Genomic DNA, 17,415 nt, shown 5'->3' with positions numbered 1-17,415 from the left:
ATATCTCAGAAGAGTTATTTCAGTTTTTAAAAAATACAGAACCCATACAGACATTGGATGGTCAGTTTAGATTTGATGTGATGCATGACCGCAAATGTTATGTGATTTACCAAATATCCACATGAAGAAAATTGTATTTGCACATGAAAATTATTTTGATATCAAACTTAATAGGCTGCCTTATGGTAAAATATCATGCGAGACACTAACTTGCCTTTTGTAACATTACCATTTATGGTACAGCATCATTTATAATTAATGAATATCATGTCATCTATCATCGAATCAGTGTGTGAAACTCGCCAAAAAATCATGCAAGCCCACAAGACCAGTACAAACTGGTTCTATATTTATTTTATAGAAGACAAAATGTAGTCAGTGACTCAATGGTTAATTCGGGGAGATATAAATATCAGTCCATAGTAACATTATTTGTATTATAAGAAATGGATCGTAAAGAGAAACACAAAATAAGATGTTTATATCATCATGTCATATTTATTACATTTTATTAAATTCAGCATACTAGTAACATGGCCATGAGTTTCTGACAAGGCCATTGATGCACACTGTCTGGTTGCTCTAAATAACTTTTGTAAAAATTTATGACCAGTATGAATTAGAATCTGAATAAGAATTGGGATGCTCATCCACTGATTTGTCATCAGTGACAGTGTCAGAACTATCCTCATCCATTGATTTGTCATCAGTGACAGTGTTAGAACTATCCTCATCCACTGATTTGTCATCAGTGACAGTGTTAGAACTATCCTCATCCACTGATTTGTCATCAGTGACAGTGTTAGAACTATCCTCATCCATTGATTTGTCATCACTGACAGTGTCAGAACTAACCATCCATTGATTTGTCATCAATGACAGCATTATAACTATTCTTATCCATTGATTTGTCATCAATGATGGTGTCAGAACTAGACTCACCCTCCAGATTTGAGTCTGTGGTCTCCAACATATAGTTGCTTATGATATTACTTCTGCAGAAATACGAGTCTCAGCTATTCATTGCTGGAACTGGAACTGGATCAAATGCATCCACATCAGCAGAATGCAGTTGAACAGTTATAATTCATTCACATTAGCATCAAGAATGATATCATTGTCTGTATGTTAGTGAATTATTTACATCAACACCTTGACTTCTCCGGTGGCCTAGTGGTTAGAGCGTCTGCCTCGGATGTGGTAGGTCGTGGGTTCGTGCCCCAGCCGAGTCATACTGAAGACTTAAAAAAAGGGTACTAACAGCTGCCTTGCTTGGCGCTCAGCCCTAAGAGGTTAGTGTTAGGACTGGTCAGCCTGGTGTCAGGATAATGTGACAGAGTGGGACATCATGCTACATGTCTGAAGCACAATGCCCCAGTGCTAGACATCACTATAAACTGTCGCACTGCAGACATCATGGCGATATGACTGAAAAATTTTAAAATCTACATCAAAAATCCATATCACACATACATCAGCATCTTGAATGTAGACATATTTATATAATTTAAACATCATGTGCATCATATACTTTTTCCCAATATACATGCTTACTTCATTTATGTTTGTGATATAATTTGGCCAGTGAGTAGACCGTGTTTGATGGCTCCAATAAATGCTAAGCCCTTATGTTATGTATACTTAATTTATATTGTCTGCTTGACCTTTGTCCATAATTGAGGGTAGAAGTTTGGCCTACTTGACTATTCTTGTATATTTTGTCATGTTGTTGACTGATATTTGAGTTCAAGGCCTAACCTTGTTTATGAAATTACAATGTTCTTAAAATTTTCCAGAAAATATTATTGTGTCATAGGTCTGGTGATAGCATATAGGAATGTGATAAACAAAATTATTCATTCCTATCTTAAAACCTGTCATTAGGATCATTTCAGTTCAAATATAATTTGAGAGGAATAATTTTTTTATAATTATTCATTGGAATTACAAAGTGTTCATTAACAACTTGGACTAAGACACTAATTTGGGTCTTTTTCAAATGCGTTCAGAGACATTCTGGTTTATATTATTGTGATATGTCAAGACTATTGGTACATCAGCTTATTTGAGACTATTGGTACAACAACACATTCAAGATTATTGGAATTGGAATATTCTGTATTTTTGGACATGTGATTGAACATTTATTTATATTTGGGATTTAATTAACAATTCTTTAAGTTCCTCTTAAATTTTCACGTAACTTTGAGAAGCAAACTTATTTGTTAGTTTTAATAAACTTGTTGGTTTTATTTCACTCTGTTTCTTAATTTAAAACCATAGAGTTGTAACATGTATCAAACATAACACTCTGGCTAATATGGCTGATTGAACATAGACAAATCGAGTAATGTTTCTTTTTATGTTGATACAGATGGTGTTGAAATCATTCATATTATTTGTTTTAAACCCTGGGTAGGCGAGTGTTATGGTCAGCAACCAAAAAGATGGTGAAAGTCAGTTGATCGAAAACTTATTTTTTTGCCTAATTGTAAGTAAGCATGGATTAAAAATCACAACCCTGTAGATTCACAGCGATGCCAGATATTAAACCATAACACTGCCTGTGCAGCTTCTTCCAGGTTGCTGGCCAGATGAGCTATATGTTTTCATATACCACACCCTATGATGTAAATAAGTACATAAACCCAGGTTGTGGACAGGATCCAGCCCATGGTCTTTCTTTTGCACATGCTTACTATAAAGACGCAACAGCCATCAACAATGAAATTAACCAAGGCATTGAACAGATTTTCAGCATGTGGGAAAAATACATCAGTGTAATGTCAGGATGGATTCTGCGTTAGATGATTGGAAACTAAACTGCATACTTCCCCAAGCATACCATTCCGCAGATCGAATCATATATCAGTGCCAAAGTTTGTCTGCCATGGTTGGCAAAACACTTCAAAATTTGGTGCTTGTGTCCATAAAGCAAACTCTGCATGACAGTATGTATCAGCCATGACAGTACCAGTGGTATCTGATTGAATTTGATTTTTGTGTGATATAGAATTTTCTTTGCAGGTTAATAAAGCCATATATACTAAGAATGTTTGAAGAGCTTAATTCCAGTATTGCTGTTTGCATGGAACAAAGATTTGTATGTGCTTGCACCCTCACCACATGTACAAAGCCAAAAATTTGCATGGGTTTATACAGATTAATCTGCTGTTGCAAAGTGATAGGAATAGTTCAGAGTTGCATTCTCATTATCTCATTACATACGGATAAAGAATCTTCCCAAGCTGCTTAACCTACACTGCAAGGGTAAAGGTTTCCATATGGATGTCATATATCATGTTACAGTTCAGGATGAATGTATGGGAAAGTCCATCAAAGAGTATGTCAGACTCCAACCACAGATCAGCAAAAACATCAAAAAGGCAAAAGGAGTTGATCAACTTAAAATTGATGGTTTTTCTTTATCTGCAGGAACGATTTGCAGTTCCTTTTGCACAATGCTTTGCATAGTGGGTGCTTTATGGCTCAATCAGCATGCTGTAGATCAACCAACAGTACTGGGTCAGTGGCACTATGTTGTCCACCTCCTAACTCTCCCGTGGTATACAGGTACAGGACAACATTGTTACTGAGTCTGATACAGGCAGTTGTGCAGCTGATTTATATATAATGGGTACAGTCCATATTTTCTCAGCAAGTTTTGGTCCAGTTGTGCATGTGATTTCATTATTTAATGTTTGTATCACTGATGGAAGCTGTGTCGCTCACTTGCATTGTCATTCTGCAATCCAATATCAGTCCAGAGTCCTATCACCCAGATCTGAAACTTAGACCTCATCAGCAGTGCCTGCATATTCCGATATCAGAATAGCCATTACAGAAATGTATGGTTAAAACATTCCACAATAGCCTGGTCATGATGTGTGTTAACATGTCCAACACAAACCATCACCTCAGATTTGGCTACCAACACAACTACAGCTCCAAGAAATTCTGTGCCCAGGTCCACCTGTAACAGTGACAATAATGTTAGTGGTAAAAGTGCATAAATACATTTAATTGCATCTTTGACACTTGCTGAATCTTTAGATTCAACAGCTCTTTTTCCTTGTAACTACTGACAGTATCTATGATAGTTATCACAATGCTTATTTGTATAGACGACATTGTCATCTGTGTACCTGATCATGCGGAAGAAACAAAAGATCAGCCTTTTGAACATTGTTAGGTCTTCTTACATCAAACCATCCATTGGAACCAATTCTTCGTCAGTGTAGTTCAGTCTGTCAGAATGCTTGTTTGCCAAACCATGCTCATGTGTGACTTTTGCCACATTCACTAATTTCTTGTGACTGCTTTACCCTTCCAATAATTTGCAAAGTCGGCTGAGAAACTATGCTTTTTTTTTCTGCCTCCTTTGATGATCCATTTGGCACTCTTTCTCCAAGTGTTGGATGAATTGCATTCAAGTCCGGGATGAGATATCAGCATGTTGATGCACACACAAAGCTTTATGCTTTGTACATGAGATCATGTTGATGTACACACAAAGCTTTATGCTTTGTACTTGAGATCATGTTGATGCACACACAAAGCTTTATGCTTTGTACATGAGATCATGTTGATGTACACACAAAGCTTTATGCTTTGTACATGAGATCATGTTGATGCACACACAAAGCTTTATGCTTTGTACATGAGATCATGTTGATGCACACACAAAGCTTTATGCTTTGTACATGAGATCATGTTGATGCACACATAAAGCTTTATGCTTTGTACATGAGATCATGTATCAACATGCAGCTTCTCCAGGCTTTGGCTTGTTATTAGAGTCAAGTCTTGTATACATCTGTGTACTAATAAGCCCACAGTAATTTTACATAGGGATATTTAAATAAGGATGTTTATTCCATGGTTTTTCCAATAGCTTCATTAACACAGCAACATCTCTGCCATCAACTTTTTCTTAACACATTAACCCCTGAAGCTTTTTATCATTTTTGCCTGAAAATCGAGTAGGATACACATTTTGAAAGCTATATCTGAATAGACTCGAAAACACCAGATCCCGGGTCATCTTTCAATAACATACTGCCTAGTTGTGTTAGAAACATCGTTTCTCACTGGCTATTTGACTAGCGCATGAGCAGAAGGGTAAAAGTTGGAGGTTGTTTGTTTTGTTCTTATTTGCTAAACGAAAGCCATTATTTTTGTATGGACAACACTCTTTATGCCAAATGCCCTTCTTATCCTACATTTTGCAAAGGCTCATCTGTCTGTCTGCAGTTCATACCAGTTTGCTTTAGATCTGAGACCAAAAAGTCTAAAATCTGGACACAAAATCGGATTCCGACCATGGGCGAATTTTGGGTAAAAAGTCGGGTCCAAAAAATGCTTTTATTATCTGTATTTTGTAGTGCAACTAGATATTCCAGATTATTTGGTATCATTGTAGAGCTCCATCTGTCTACCTTTCTGTAATACCACCCACTTTAGTGTATTATGCATGACCATGACGCTACAGAGCTCAGCAGTAGGCTACTACCTCCTGCCCCGTTAAGTCATCACTAGGGGTTAATGTGAAAATGGAAGGTCTGACAAATGTAAATATTTTTTCCCACTTTTTTGGCACTGATGGCTCAACCATTAATTGTTTGAACTCGTGTTGGATTTGCATTATGAGTTTTTATATGGCATTATACAGAATATGAAGACGTGATTGTGTTTTACAACAATTGACATTCAGCATAGCATCCTGAAAGAGAAGACTCTGCTTTTACCTTCATTGACTTCTCTCTGCAAGCAATGCCCATACCATCCAAACATGGTGACGTGTTTCCATACTGTTTTTGTATGTTGATTATTAGCCTGGCTAGATCAGGGAAAATCCATGGTTTGGTTAATATATTATGGGTAACCAGTCTTTCCATATTAATTAATATGCAAATCTGGCTTGTAGAAGTAGACCATGATAATAGCTTCTAATTTTAAATAGTTTTTTGAGCTATGTAATCATAACCAGGGACTTTTTTTATAACAAAATCTTTAGTTTATTATCAACACTTGATACACTAGCACCTCTTTTTTCATATCATAGAGCTGACCCGGTTAGCCAATTGGTATAAAGTGCTTGGCCTTTACTGATCAAGGCCATCTCACCTATGTCCCTGTGGGTTTGAGTCTTTGGTGTGGCCAGTGTGGATATATGAGAAAGCTTGCTAGTAACTTCCTGTGGGTCAGTTATACTGGTATAGTCAGTTGTGTGCTGAAAAATGGTATTAAACCCACATTATCATCATCATATCATAGAAAATAATGTCCATTTCTATTGTTTTGTATCTTTTATATTCTGTATGGGGAACAACATTTCGTTGCCGGGATCATTTTAATATAAATTTATTTCCGTAATGATAATTAATGTTTTGCATTGGTTGCTGGAGACTACTAAAAAAGTGTTGTAGAAATGAGCTGTGTAATCATTGATTAGTTTCTGGTTAAAAATGTGTGGTTATTATGATAAAAAAAATTAACCAGGGGCTTCACACTGAAGGACCACTATTTAATCTATTATGATTTTAGTTTGTACTCAGAGGTTACTGACAGAGGAACAAAAATTTGGAAGCACATATTAAAGACAGGTCTAGGGTATTAGTGTAGCCAGCTTACATAATGAAATAATTTTATTAATAATAATAATAACCGTAACTTGTAATATTTTTCAGAGTTGACTTCAATGTCCCAATGAAAGGTGACAAGATTACCAATGACCAAAGGTAAGGCAGCGTACATGTATGTAATAACATGAAAAAGTCTATTGTTGAGTTCAGTCTAGGATTCGGTATATGGGGCCTATTGCTTTGCGATATTTTCTAAAGTGTGCCATGTCACATTGTGATGGAACAATATTTCCCATTATGTTTTTTATGCTCCACCATAATAGTGGTAGGGACATATAATATTTCCTTTGCCCGACCATACATTCTTTACAACACACTTTAGTTAAATTTTGTATAGTTGTCATTTCAGGTGCTATGGTGGATATTTGTGTTCCATGAACACATTTCTTGTTTTGTTTTTCTTTAAAGATAATTATTTTTTTTAATTTTTGGTAACACTTCATCAGTTCATTTTTTATAATTTAACACCAATCATTTATCAGACGTTTTCTGATAGAAACGGGTACCTATTTTTGCCATTTACTTTTACATGAAAAACTTTCTTCAGTCTGCTAAAGAGTTTCCACTTTTACAAGATATTGCATAAATTAAACAGAATTGATAAAGAAGATGGCAGGATGTGCTCTCAGGTTGTATTATTGATACAGAAATGAAAGTAAGGTTAATACGTTTGCATAAAGAGTTTCAAATCTTTCCCAGCATTGCCAATCATGACAAGAATTTTCAGACCACTCTGGTGGTCTTCGTGGTTCAAGTGTCCTCCTTGAATGTCGCATGTTTGAACTCTTGCTGAGCCACACCAAAGACTTATAAAAATGATAGTAACAGCTGCCTTGTTAGTCTCTCAGCATGAAGAGGATAGTGTTATGACTGGTCAGCCTGGTCTCAAGATAATGTGACTGGGTGTGACATCATGCTACATGTCTGTGGCATGATGCTTCACTGCTAGATATCACTATTAGTATTAATGGCCACACTGCAGACATCATAGCAATATGACTGAAACATTGTCCAAGCTACATTAAAAATCCAAATCATACACACACACAAGAATTTTTCTCACTTCCCATGTTCAGTTACCAATGTCTCTTCAGGTGAGTATTAAACAGGCATCACATTTTAGCTACCCTACTCCATCAATTGTTATTATCCCTCTGGACAAGTATTGTTTTAATTGTATATTTCCTGGATATAAGCGATGAAACTACCATGAAAAGCACACATGGTGCCATATAATGCATATGCAATGTGTTCTGTCATGGGTTTTATTTTTTACTATTGATTTGATTCAAAGTAAACTGCATAGACTACCAATTCATATTATGCACTGACATATGAGTCATTCTTTGGTAGTCTTGTGTGGTAGGTTATGCACTGACAGATATGAGTCTAATTTTTTGGTAATCTGTGTGGTAGATTATGCACTGACATATGAGTCATTCTTTGGTAATCTTGTGTGGTAGATTCACTGACAGATATGAGTCTAATTCTTTGGTAGTCTGTGGTAGATTATGCACTGACAGATATGAGTCATTCTTTGGTAGTCTTGTGTGGTAGATTATGCACTGACAGATATGAGTCTAATTCTTTGGTAGTCTTGTGTGGTAGATTATGCACTGACCTATACGAGTCTAATTCTTTGGTAGTCTTGTGTGGTAGATTATGCACTGACGGATATGAGTCTAATTCTTTGGTGTCTTGTGTGGTAGATTATGCACTGACAGATATGAGTCTGTTTCTTTGGTAGTCTTGTGTGGTAGATTATGCACTGACAGATATGAGTCTATTTCTTTGGCAGTCTTGTGTGGTAGATTATGCACTGACAGATATGAGTCTATTTCTTTGGTAGTCTTGTGTGGTAGATTATGCAATGACAGATATGAGTCTAATTCTTTGGTAGTCTTGTGTGGTTTTCTACCCTTAAAAATTTTGGTACTCTGTTATTCTGACAGAATTAGTACCGGCCATCATCATGTACTCCAAAAATCTTAATGTGACTCCTGGATTTAACAACTTTTGAGTCCATTGACTCCAAATATGCAACTGGTAGTAACAGATCTAGTATTAACTCTACTATAGCAGTATATCAGAGCTGGAAAAAAATCTGTTCAATGCTGAGAGCCTCTCAAGATCTGTATTAGACTCCACTTGTAGTATATGTGAGTTGCCCATTGGGCCTGTCCAAAACAAGTTCTCTCATTTGCCTGAAAGAAACATTCAACCTGCCACAGAAATGCTGCATTTTTATTTCTTCAAACACACTGGTAAATTAATACTCAGTTTGTAAGGTGTGAATGGAGAACAGTATTATTTCTGTTTCCCATATTTCATTGTTCACCTATAATTACTGATGACACTTTCTTCTTCAGCATGAATTATGAAACACTTTTCCTTGCTCATACTGACATGGTAATGCAATGTAGGCTAAATATATGGAGAAGTTTTTATGTAGTGTTTGACAGTTAAGCTTAACTGAAGGATTAGCAACTTATGAAAAACCTTAGTTCAGTGATTTTTTTTCCCCTTACATTTTATTTTAATCCATTTAGTTCAGAGAGTTGGTTGCCATTGATTATGTTGATGTGGAAAGATTGTTTGTTTATTTTTATATAAACAAATTACGAACTTGGAAGATGCTGTTTTTATTGATTAATATGCGTATATCAGTACCCCACAATGTCCATTTTGTTTTCAACTTTGATCATGAAACATGGAGATGTACAGTTTTTCAGAAACTGAAATTACTACAACTGTACATACAGACTGTGATGACCACAAGCCAAACAGTCAGAAATTGCAAAAGTAAAGGTGTATGCCACAGTTAGTTAGAATTTAATACATGAGCATGCAGAAATTGTGCAATTCTTGGAAACCTTTGCTTCTGAGACACTTTTCATGAAAAGGTAAATGAGAGTTGAGTGACCAATATAACAAGTACCTACCATTTAATTTTTTTGGGACAGAGTGGCTGTCAGAAAAATAACAAAATATGTGATCATGTTGGGCAATTGCATTTTAATTAAAGGCAAGTGATATTTTGAAAGATACTTTAACAGGGCCTGTGTCTAAAACAAAATTTCTGAGCATTTTATATGTACAAACTTGGTTGGGCATCTTTTTGATGTCACATTTTGCACATTATTGGGTATATTAAGCCAAGAAAATATGAGTAAAGTACATTTCCCAAGGACATCAAGTCAAGAGACTGGGACTGGCTTGGGACAATTTTGAACCCATGACTTTTGTATTGCAAGTCCCACACATTCTTAGGTTTTCTGAGACAGTGTTTGCAATGGTTGTATTATTTTGAAAAACACATCAGAAGGGAAAGGACAACAAAGGGAGTTTTAAATGATGGAAGAGGGAGTCTGGTGAACTGAGCAATTACTGATTTTAAAAAGTTGCACTATCCACTGTAACATTTTAGCCTTCCGGTGTTAGAGTTCATGAAATTTAGAATATTTTGCATAAATTTGACTTTGTTCATTCATTTAATGTTACATGCCTTGTGATACGACTATGTTTCATTTTATATGAATAAGATTCTTCCAAATTTAAATGGCTTTTTAAATTTGAGAAAACATGTTTTGGTTATTATTTTTAAAACCTACATTATTTTGACTTCGTAGATTTCTTGATTTTGATTGCTTTGTAACACCCTCTTTACTGTTTGCAGGATTAAAGCAGCCCTTCCAACAATCCAATATGCCCTTGATAATGGAGCGAAGTCCGTTGTATTGATGAGCCACTTGGGTCGCCCTGATGGCCACTGGGACAATAAGTATTCCATGGCTCCAGTCCAGCCTGTTCTGCAAAATCTTCTTGGAAGGTGAGGAATAATAGAACACTGGAACTCGTACATTTATCTGTAGAATGTAAGGGTGTATAATTGGATATTTATACTGGTTGTAATAGCTTTGTTCCTGACTGCCTATTTGTTTAAAATAGCTTTGTTTGAAAGTTAAATTCTAAAACATGGAGCCAGAATAGCCATTATAATTATATGAAGTCTTAAGGAGTGATGTGTGGAGTTTAGTTCCATGGTATATGTACTCATTTTATAGTTGAGTCCGAGTGCAAAAATCAAACCATGCTGAAAGCATATGGCATGTAATCTTTACATGGCAAGGTGGTAATACTGCAACAAGCAGCCAACTACAAGTCATATAAATCTTATACCCAAGTTCAAGCATGGAACAGAAGGATTTATCAAAACAGGAGGAAATAACTACTGAAAATTTGGACGGCTTGCTGCTTGCAATGTTCTACTCATTTCAAGTTAAAAATGACTTACAGCAGATATAGGCACTCTTGTATATAATCTTTTTTGAAGGTTAAATAATTCTTTACTATTTTTGAAACACAAAGGAAAGTGTTTTCACATGATTTGCTGATACCATTTCATTTCCGCTGTAATAGTCAGTGACTCATACACTTATTCTGTGCAACACAAAAGACTGTGTTGGTGATTTTGATAACCTGCATCTTTTTTGCCGTTTATATGATGGCAGATCAGAGTCAATGTTGTTCATCAGAAAACAGAAGTAGAACAGTGATAATTAGTTGCTGGCAGAGCTGGGACATAATTGGGTGTACATTATTCATGTGCAGCATGGTAGAATTAGTAACAACGGTTGTAATATGGTCAGTGTACCTTGTATGCACTTACAGTTTGAAATAATAGGAGAATGTGAAGATTGTATCATTGGCAGATTTTCTAGTTCGGTGATATATGTTACTAATAACAACTTACTTTCATACATATTTGAATAAAAATATAAAGTTAAATTTGGAACGGTTTAATAAATGACACAAAGTAATGATGTTAAATATGTTCATATTATAAATAATGAAAGATGAAGACAGATTTTGGAGATATTCATAAAGCCAGTTTATAAGATATATTCGTGGACATACTTTAAGAACCTACCACTTTTCACAAAGTAAGATAACTATAAATGATTTGTTGCTTAAACATTTTAAAAGCAGTGTGGGAGAAGAAGCAGTGATGAGTTGAATTTCATAGAATCCCCCTTCTTTAGACTAATATGAATAAAACATTTTAAAAAATGTGGCCAGAGAAGAATAGTGAAACCTCATATTTTGACTACAAAGCTTATATAAAATCTTCCAATCAGTGTGGAAGAATAAGAATGAAGAACTGGACTGCCAAAATACCTCTTCATTTAGACAGTTTTTGAAGAAATATTGCCAAAAATGGGCCAAAGGAAAAGTGTTAAACCTAATTTAGCTCCTGCACCCAATACATGTCTAGCATGCAGAGTCTCTATAAAATCATCCAAGCAGTTTGTCAGGAGAAGCAATGATAAGCTGAATTTTCAGAATGCCGTTTTTAAAAAGAAATTTCAAGATAAAGATAATGCAGTTATTTTAGAAAAAAAATGCACCAAGTGTTATGATTTCATACCTGTATTGTACATAAAGGTCCACATAATGAGATGTCTATAGAAATGGACAACTTCATTCTCCTTTGAATACGTTCCCCAATCTCATGACATTAAGAATATTAGCCTGCTTAAAGATGAAAATCATCCTTTTCTGTCTATAGAGATCGACAAAGGGCAATAACTCTTGCACATTTACCCAGCCTTGGCTAGGTGTCAATAGTTTTTAGCTTGTCCTACCCTCCTTTTAAGATGACCCTTGTATGCCGTCAGACTCAATCTGACTGACGCATACTTTCACATTTGTATCCACCCCTTTTCTCTGTTTTTGCATACCATGACATATTTTATCAGTCCAAGTTCTCCCTTTGGCCTCAACATCAGCTTGTGGACTTTTACAGAGATTATGAATTACATTGTCACCCAGTTCAGAATGACATATCTGGATGACATCTCCAGAAACATATGATTTTCTTCTTTTAGTAGGGCTGGATTCACAAGATAGCAGGCTAATATTCTCAATGTAAGTTGATTGTATTCTCAAAGAAAGATAATTTACTTAAAAGTTTGTTTTCTTTCAGAGATGTGAAGTTCCTGAAAGACTGTGTGGGACCTGAAGTTGAGGCCGAATGTGCCAATCCAAAGCCAGGAACTGTTATTCTGCTGGAAAATCTTCGATTCTATGTTGAGGAGGAGGGTAAAGGTGTGGATGCTGAGGGCAAAAAGGTGAATAATTTGTCTTAAATTCCAAACCAAGTATCCTTTTTACGCCACTGTTGTATCATTAAATGAGCAATATAGTGTTGCTGATGTCTGTGCCTGTACCATAATATTGTCACATCATACCAAAGACTTCTAAAAAATGGTACTACAGCTGCCTCGCTAGGCGCTCAGCATTAAGAGGTTAGTGTTAGGACTAGTTGACCTGGTGTCAGAATAATGTCACTAGGTGGGACATCATGCTACATGTCTGCGGCATGATGCCCCAGTGCTACACATCACTTTAAACTGCCACACTGCAGACATCGTAGCGATATGACAGGAAAAATTTTAAAGCTACGTTAAAAATCTAAATCACACACACTCACACACACTGTTACATCCTGTGTGTCACATATTTCATTTGTGCTAAGTAACTTTTGAAGGGTTGAACTCGAATTTAGTGTGAGGCTTTACATGTAAAAAGGGAGATTATGTTGGGTTCTCACCATTGTCCTGCAAAAATGTATACAGCTATAGCCCCTATTGAGGTTAGCAGTTCAGTTTATGCTCAGTACTTTTTGAAAACCAAACTAGGTATGGGGGTTTACATTGATGGACCAAGCTCAGGTGTAATTTTCAGCCTTTTCTGGCAAAATGTAAATACAGTTATAGTCCCTATTTTCCTTGGAACTTTGCACTTTAGTATCTTTTGAAGGATCTCACTGATTAAAGCCAAGTTTTATACAAATAGACTAGGTCACTTTAGCTCTGTATTGTTTTTCAATAAAAACTTAAAGAGGTACAGCTCCTGTTTGATTTGGGACTTTCCCAATATGTTGCATCATGTTCATGGGGCCCCGAGTGGTCTAAAGCGCTCTTCGTCACGGATCACAACCATATGACCTCTGTCTGCGTAGGTTCGAGTCTCAGGCTCTGCCATTGTGGATATGTGAGAAAGCTTGCCGGTAGCTTCTCGTGGGTAGGTGGTTCTTTCTGGGGTTTTCCCAGGTTCTTCCTCCACCATTAATACTGGCCGCCATGTATAGCCTATCTTGTGCTGAAAAATAGCGTTAAACCCTATAACATCAATAACAACAACAGCATCATGTTCAGAGAGCCATGTAGCTTAGTTGAGCATTGGACTCATAATCCAAAGGTCATGTGTTCAGTACCCAACCAGGCCAGACTTTGGCAGCTGCCTCACTGTGTCTTTGGGGAAAGGCACATATAGATACAGTAATGTGTTAAAAGAGCTGTTAAAACGAACAAAAGCTAAGTCATCTTGGCAGGGGTATCTATTTTATATGAGCATGTGTAACGGTAGTTGTCAGAACTTGAAATGGGCCTTGCTTCTGAAAATGTTCATACTATCAAGCTAATTTGATGTTCCATTTACATAAAGAGTGGTGGAATATATATATTTTAAGAGTGAAGTAGACAAATAAAAAAGAGGGTGAACTAGGTAGTGATGTGAAATGCTTGATGCATATGGATGGACTATTTTTATGGCAGCATTTTGCTTTGGTGCAGAAGAGCTGTATTCAACACATTGCACTTTATATGCAAGTAAAAAGTCTGTTACTATATCATTCCATACTGAAGTTGTGTAAATTTAATTTATTTATATGAAATGATAGCACCATAGCTTTTTTAAAATTGTCAACAGATGTGAAATTTCAGTTGCTGCCTTTATGAAAATTTCATTTTTTTATTTCAGATAAAAGCAACAGATGAACAAATAAAAAAGTTTAGAGCATCACTAGCCAAGCTGGGAGATGTGTATGTTAATGATGCCTTCGGCACGGCCCATAGGCCACATAGGTAATACAGTGACAATCAGGATTTGGTTATGTTTTTATAATTATGTTTACCGCTTTCTCAGCATTTTAAAACAAATTTATAATGGTCATTGTTTCAGCCAGGCAACAGCAGTATGGGATGTGGAAAAAATAGGCAAAAGTCCCACAAGGAAAGATATTTCATGTTAAAAAGTGCCACAGCAGAATGAACAAGGCATGTTTTTCCTTGTCTTAAACTGATACAGATATGCTAACCAATTTAAATATAATTGTTTTTATGAAAATGAACAAAATCCCTCAAGCAGTCTCTTCCAAATATCATTTCATATCATTTAACAAACTATATTTTCAGCAGATGATAAATGACTATTGTTTTCTAGAGTCCTGCAAACTGCTACCAGATGTTCAGTGTTGGTTAAGATGCCAGAGAAGTACAGTAGTCAATCATTTACTAGCGAAGTTATCATAAAGAAAGAACATGTTGTTGTCTTTCTTGAATTAGAGAAAGCTTATGACACCATTTGAAAGTAGTGCATGATTAACCTAGGTCTAAGGGTTATCCCACCTAACATAATCTACAGTTCATTTAAATATCAGTTTTTCATCTAATGAAATATAGCCAGTATTCAGTCATTTCAAGCTAATGAAATATAGCCATTATTCACTCATTTCATTCTAATGAAATATAGCCAGTGTTCACTCATTTTAATCTAATGAAATATAGCCATTATTCACTCATTTCAATCTAATGTAAAATAGCCATTATTCACTCATTTCAGTGTAATGAAATATAGCCATTATTCACTTATTTCAGTCTAATGTAATATAGCCATTATTCACTCATTTCAATCTAATGAAATATCGCCATTATTCACTCATTTCAGTCTAATGTAATATAGCCATTATTCACTCATTTCAGTCTAATGAAATATAGCCATTATTCAATCGTTTCAATCTAATGAAATATAGTCAGTATTCACTCATTTCAATCTAATAAAATATAGCCATTATTCACTCATTTCATTCTAATGAAATATAGCCAGTATTCACTCATTTCAAGCATATATCTTAAGATTTATTTTATGCTAGGTTGTAAAATACAGGATTTTCAGGTGAAATAAGTTTGATAATGGAGTGGAGTACCAGAAATAAATTTTCCCTGCCCTGTCAGTAGACATTGTTAACATTATGACCAAGATATCTGAGCTGAATTTAGACACCTGCTTGGTCTAGAAAAATGTATGGCCATGTCATTCAGGTGAACCAAGTTCAAATATGACATTATGCATATACATTTTGTTAATTCATTTTTTATGTCCGGCTTTGTCTTGTATTGAGAAGGGAATAAATATGTTACTGCTAGATTTATTGTGTGAATATATGCAGAACTTGCAGTGAATCAGTAACATTCTCATTCTGATTCAGTATATATATATAAAAAATATATATATATATATATATATATATATATATATATATATTGCTAGCCAATATGTTTTATCATAACATAAATAGAAAATTTGCTTGCTCTCAGTGAATTATATAGAATGGACGAAAAACTTGGGGTATTTTCACTAGTGGTTTCACCACTGTTGATAATACAGAGTATTTCACCCACTGTATCACAGCTATTTATTATTCACTTGTTTCAAGCAAATATTGTCTGCACTCAGCATGACCCATAGTACTTTGTGCTTAACGTTTGAATGCTACAGAGTCTAGATGAAAATATGAAACAAATTCAAATTCATTGAGGTAACTTCCTGTCCTGTTTCATTGACTATTTCGACAAAGAAATTCAAGTTCTTTGAGGTAACTTGCAGTCCATATTTTATTGACTGTTTTGACAAACAAGAAAAAATCGTGGTCCTGATGATTTTCTTAGACATGTGCTTCGAGTCACATGATATAACCTAGAAGTTGTGCTATGTATCATTTGCATAGGTGATAAAATTTAGCTTGGAGGCAGATAAGAAACATGATTTGTTTCTTTATTCCCAGTATCATGCTTAGATCACAAAAGCGAAAAAGATCACAACAGAGATGATAAGTTAACATGTCTGTAAAACTTAAATTTAAGCCAATAAGCAGACTCTACATTGTGGATGTGTGTGTGTGTGTGTTTCTTATGTTTAGTACTCTGTACTAGATGTTAGTCTTTAATCTGACAAATACCCAGTTTTTTTTCTTACCTTTTTTAATTTCCAGTAGAAATTCTAATTGCATTAAAACTAATTCAAGTTTTTCTTTGTTTTTTTTTTTTTCTTCACACATTAACAATTTAACTCCATCTCCGAGGTTTATGAAAGATGATCTGTGAACTAAACGGTTTCTACTTAAGTCTGTAAATCATATTTTTGATATTATTGTGGCAAATGAACTCTTTGTGTTGTATTGAACATAAAAGTTTCACAAAGTAACGATTGTCTATATTTGTACTACCTTATGACACGTATATGTGAAAAAATATTTCAACTAATAAGCTTTCCCACCTAAATTTGTCCAAAGAAAATTGTGCATTATGAAAGTTTTTGCATCTAAAGTAAATGAACTGGAAGATTTTGAGATTAAATATTTTTATCAAGCCTATTTGATGGTTGGTTGATTTCAGTGGCACTTTTAACACATTGGATATACACTGTATCATGCAGAGGAAATGGGAGATAATTACATGTTTCAAGGACACACCAAGGCAGTGGAGTTGGACTAAAGATTACTAGTACATTTGAACAGTAGAAACAGTCTTGAGAGGCAAGCCATTCTGCCATATATGTATGTAGTTGGTCTAATGGATGTGAGCACAGTCTTGGCTGTATTGTACAAATAATAGTGAAGTTCCAAAAATATAAAGTAAAACTTACAAAA

At 35.2% G+C, this 17,415-nt stretch overlaps 1 protein-coding gene across 1 annotated transcript in view; it reads left to right on the top strand.

The window, feature by feature from the left end:
• The window catches only part of LOC149797488 (phosphoglycerate kinase-like), a 55,148-nt gene that overhangs the window by 8,032 nt on the left and 29,701 nt on the right, over positions 1-17,415 (top strand). The window contains exons 2-5 of the mRNA XM_089962299.1: positions 6,690-6,740; positions 10,321-10,473; positions 12,631-12,775; positions 14,469-14,572. Of these exons, the coding sequence (XP_089818425.1) occupies positions 6,690-6,740; positions 10,321-10,473; positions 12,631-12,775; positions 14,469-14,572 (453 nt within the window). The remainder of the gene's footprint in view (positions 1-6,689; positions 6,741-10,320; positions 10,474-12,630; positions 12,776-14,468; positions 14,573-17,415) is intronic.

Source organism: Sinohyriopsis cumingii, chromosome 6 (assembly GCF_028554795.1).
Source record: "Sinohyriopsis cumingii isolate HCF-2022 chromosome 6, ASM2855479v2, whole genome shotgun sequence".
NCBI classification, from domain to species: domain Eukaryota; kingdom Metazoa; phylum Mollusca; class Bivalvia; order Unionida; family Unionidae; genus Sinohyriopsis; species Sinohyriopsis cumingii.
Note: the sequence above shows the minus strand (reverse complement) of the source record. Positions and strands in the feature narration are given on the sequence as shown.